Source organism: Notolepis coatsorum, assembly GCF_963971535.1.
Source record: "Notolepis coatsorum genome assembly, chromosome: 14".
In the NCBI taxonomy this organism is placed as follows: domain Eukaryota; kingdom Metazoa; phylum Chordata; class Actinopteri; order Aulopiformes; family Paralepididae; genus Notolepis; species Notolepis coatsorum.
Genome location: NC_140178.1, coordinates 83,556,762 through 83,559,549, shown reverse-complemented (window position 1 = coordinate 83,559,549; position 2,788 = coordinate 83,556,762). Strand labels below are relative to the sequence as shown.

The 2,788-nt window shown below is 40.3% G+C and overlaps 1 protein-coding gene across 1 annotated transcript in view; it reads right to left on the bottom strand.

The window, feature by feature from the left end:
- Positions 1-2,788, bottom strand: part of cacna1aa (calcium channel, voltage-dependent, P/Q type, alpha 1A subunit, a) — a gene marked incomplete at both ends in the record, with an annotated part of 229,070 nt that overhangs the window by 89,725 nt on the left and 136,557 nt on the right. The window contains 2 exon segments of the mRNA XM_084329161.1: positions 25-108; positions 520-564. Coding sequence (XP_084185287.1) covers positions 25-108; positions 520-564 — 129 coding nt within the window.

Genomic DNA, 2,788 nt, shown 5'->3' with positions numbered 1-2,788 from the left:
CATTTGTGTGAGTGTGTGTCTTACCCACTGCCAGGTCCCCCTCCCCTTCCTCAGGGTTGAGAAGCTCTGCCTTGTTCTTGTGGTTTTTTGTAGCTCTCCTACGGGAGCCTGGAGAGGATAAAAAGGACACATTTAATTACACATAATACGAAATGAGACAACGAGGAAAACGAGACAAAGAAAACATACATGCATGACAGGAGTACCCCCCCCCCCCCCACACACACACATACACACACACATATATATACACACACATGACACACACACACACACACACACACACACACACACACACACACACACACACACACACACACACACACGCATACACACACACACACACACACACACACACACACACACACACACACACACACACACACACACACACACACACACACACACACACACACACACACACACCACACACACACATATTCTATTCTATTCTATTCTATTCTATATACACACATATATATACACGCACACAAACTGAGAATGAAGGCAATTGTTTACCGTCGTAGGCCCCATCATTGTCATCATCTGCCAAGATGACTTCTTCTGTTGGAAACACACCCAAACGCAGGCACACACACACACACACACACACACACACACACACACACACACACACACACATACACACACACCACAGTGGTAATTTAAAACAGGCACAAACTAGTACTAAAAGTAATAATTGATTCAGATGAATTCTTCAAAGCTTGAGTAGAGTTTGAAAAAAATTCTATTGACTAAGCTACAGTAAAGTGCATTATGTTCTATTGACTAAGCTACAGTAAAGTGTATTATGTTCTATTGACTACTAAGCTACAGTAAAGTGTATTATGTTCTATTGACTAAGCTACAGTAAAGTGTATTATGTTCTATTCACTAAGCTACAGTAAAGTGCATTATGTTCTATTGACTAAGCTACAGTAAAGTGTATTATGTTCTATTGACTAAGCTACAGTAAAGTGCATTATGTTCTATTCACTAAGCTACAGTAAAGTGTATTATGTTCTATTCACTAAGCTACAGTAAAGTGCATTGTGTTCTATTCACTAAGCTACAGCATAGTGTATTACTGTGCTAGTGTACTATTGAAAGTCATGTTGTACAGAGTGTAATCATAAACCTACACCAAGTTATTATTTTCTTTTTTTCTAACAATTAAATATCTTTCATCAATGATTAGAACCAGAACTGGAAGCTAAATCTTTCTCCTGCTTATCCTCTCCACTCATCTGCTCATCTCCTCTTTTGGAGTGTTTGTTTTGATGTAGACGGTTCTTTAAAGAACATCAAAGGTCCACCCCCCGCCCCCCAGTCCAGCTCCACCCCTCCTTCCATCCATCCATCTCTCTTTTCCTTCCTCTATCCTTCAATCACTCCATCAAACGGTTCATAAAAAGAATGAATAAATAGAAAGATAAGAGCGGGTCGTCTAATACCAAGGCATCAAAAGCTTGTGATAATATAATTAGATTTTTATATTCTTCATTTATAATTTTTATTATTTCTAATTGTCTTACATTTACATTTAGTCATTTAGCTGACGCTTTTATCCAAAGCGACTTACAAGTTCTGTACGACAAGTCATCAGGAAGGGTACAACTCTATCAGCTGAGTAACAATGTTCATCAAAGTGTTGAGTGCTACAGTAGGTTAGTTTATTAGGACAAGTGCATGACGGTAAGGTTAGGGTTCGATTTTTAATATTTTTTTATTAATTTTTTTAAAATGTCAGATAATGGTTGAAGAAGTGCGTCTTTAGGGCGGCTGGGTGGCGCAGTGGACATTGCGCTCGTCACCAACGCAAGATACACCGGTATAAAATCCGGCTGTCGGCGTTGCCTCCGGCTTGGGCCGGCCGTCATACTAACTTAATTGGCAGAGTTAGCGGGTGGGAAGTCGATGGGTGGTAATCTGGACGTTGTAAACAGCGACTCCTACAGGTCGGTTGGGGCGCCTCCACAGCAGAGACAGGAAAATGGCGGGGGCAGTGTGAGCCTCCTACACGTTACTCCTCGCCAAACGAGAGTCCGCGCTGGCAGGTGAAAAGATGCAACTGGCTGCCTCCACATGTATCGGAGGGGACATGTGACAGGCTTCTATCCTCCCTACAACCGGCCAGTGGGGGGCACATGCGAGCAACGTTCAAGACAGGGGAGTGGAGGAATTGGCACGGCTAAATTGGGATGGGAGAACAAATTTAAAAAAGGAGGAGAAAAAGTAAAAAAAAATAAAAATAAAAAAAAACGTCTTTAGTCGACGGCGAAAGATTGGACGGGTTTCGGCTGTCCTAACTGGGGTGGGTAGTTCATTCCACCATTGTGGGGCAAGGACTGAGAATAGGCGACTTCTCTTTGATGACCCTCCCGGAGCTTGGATATTATTCTTGTTGTTGTCTTGTCGTTATTATAATTATTATTGTTGAAGTACTGTCCTGTGATGTCCTTATTATTGTTGTTACTGTAGTGTGTTGTGTTTTGTGTAAATTGAAAAATGGAAAATAAAGAAATTTGATAAAAAAAAATTTAAATGGCTGTTATGGACCTCTCATCCATTGTGTCGACCACAATGAGACATGATAGATATCTCTTCTGACACTGGTGCCATTCCCAGGTGCTTTTGACATATAGATGCTACATGTTAATGCTGCTCGATTATGGCAAAATACATAATCATGATTATTTTGATTGATTTGGAAATTGTGATTATTAAACAACATTATTAAACTGATTTTGAAATTGTGATTATTAAACATTATTAAAACTGTCATCTT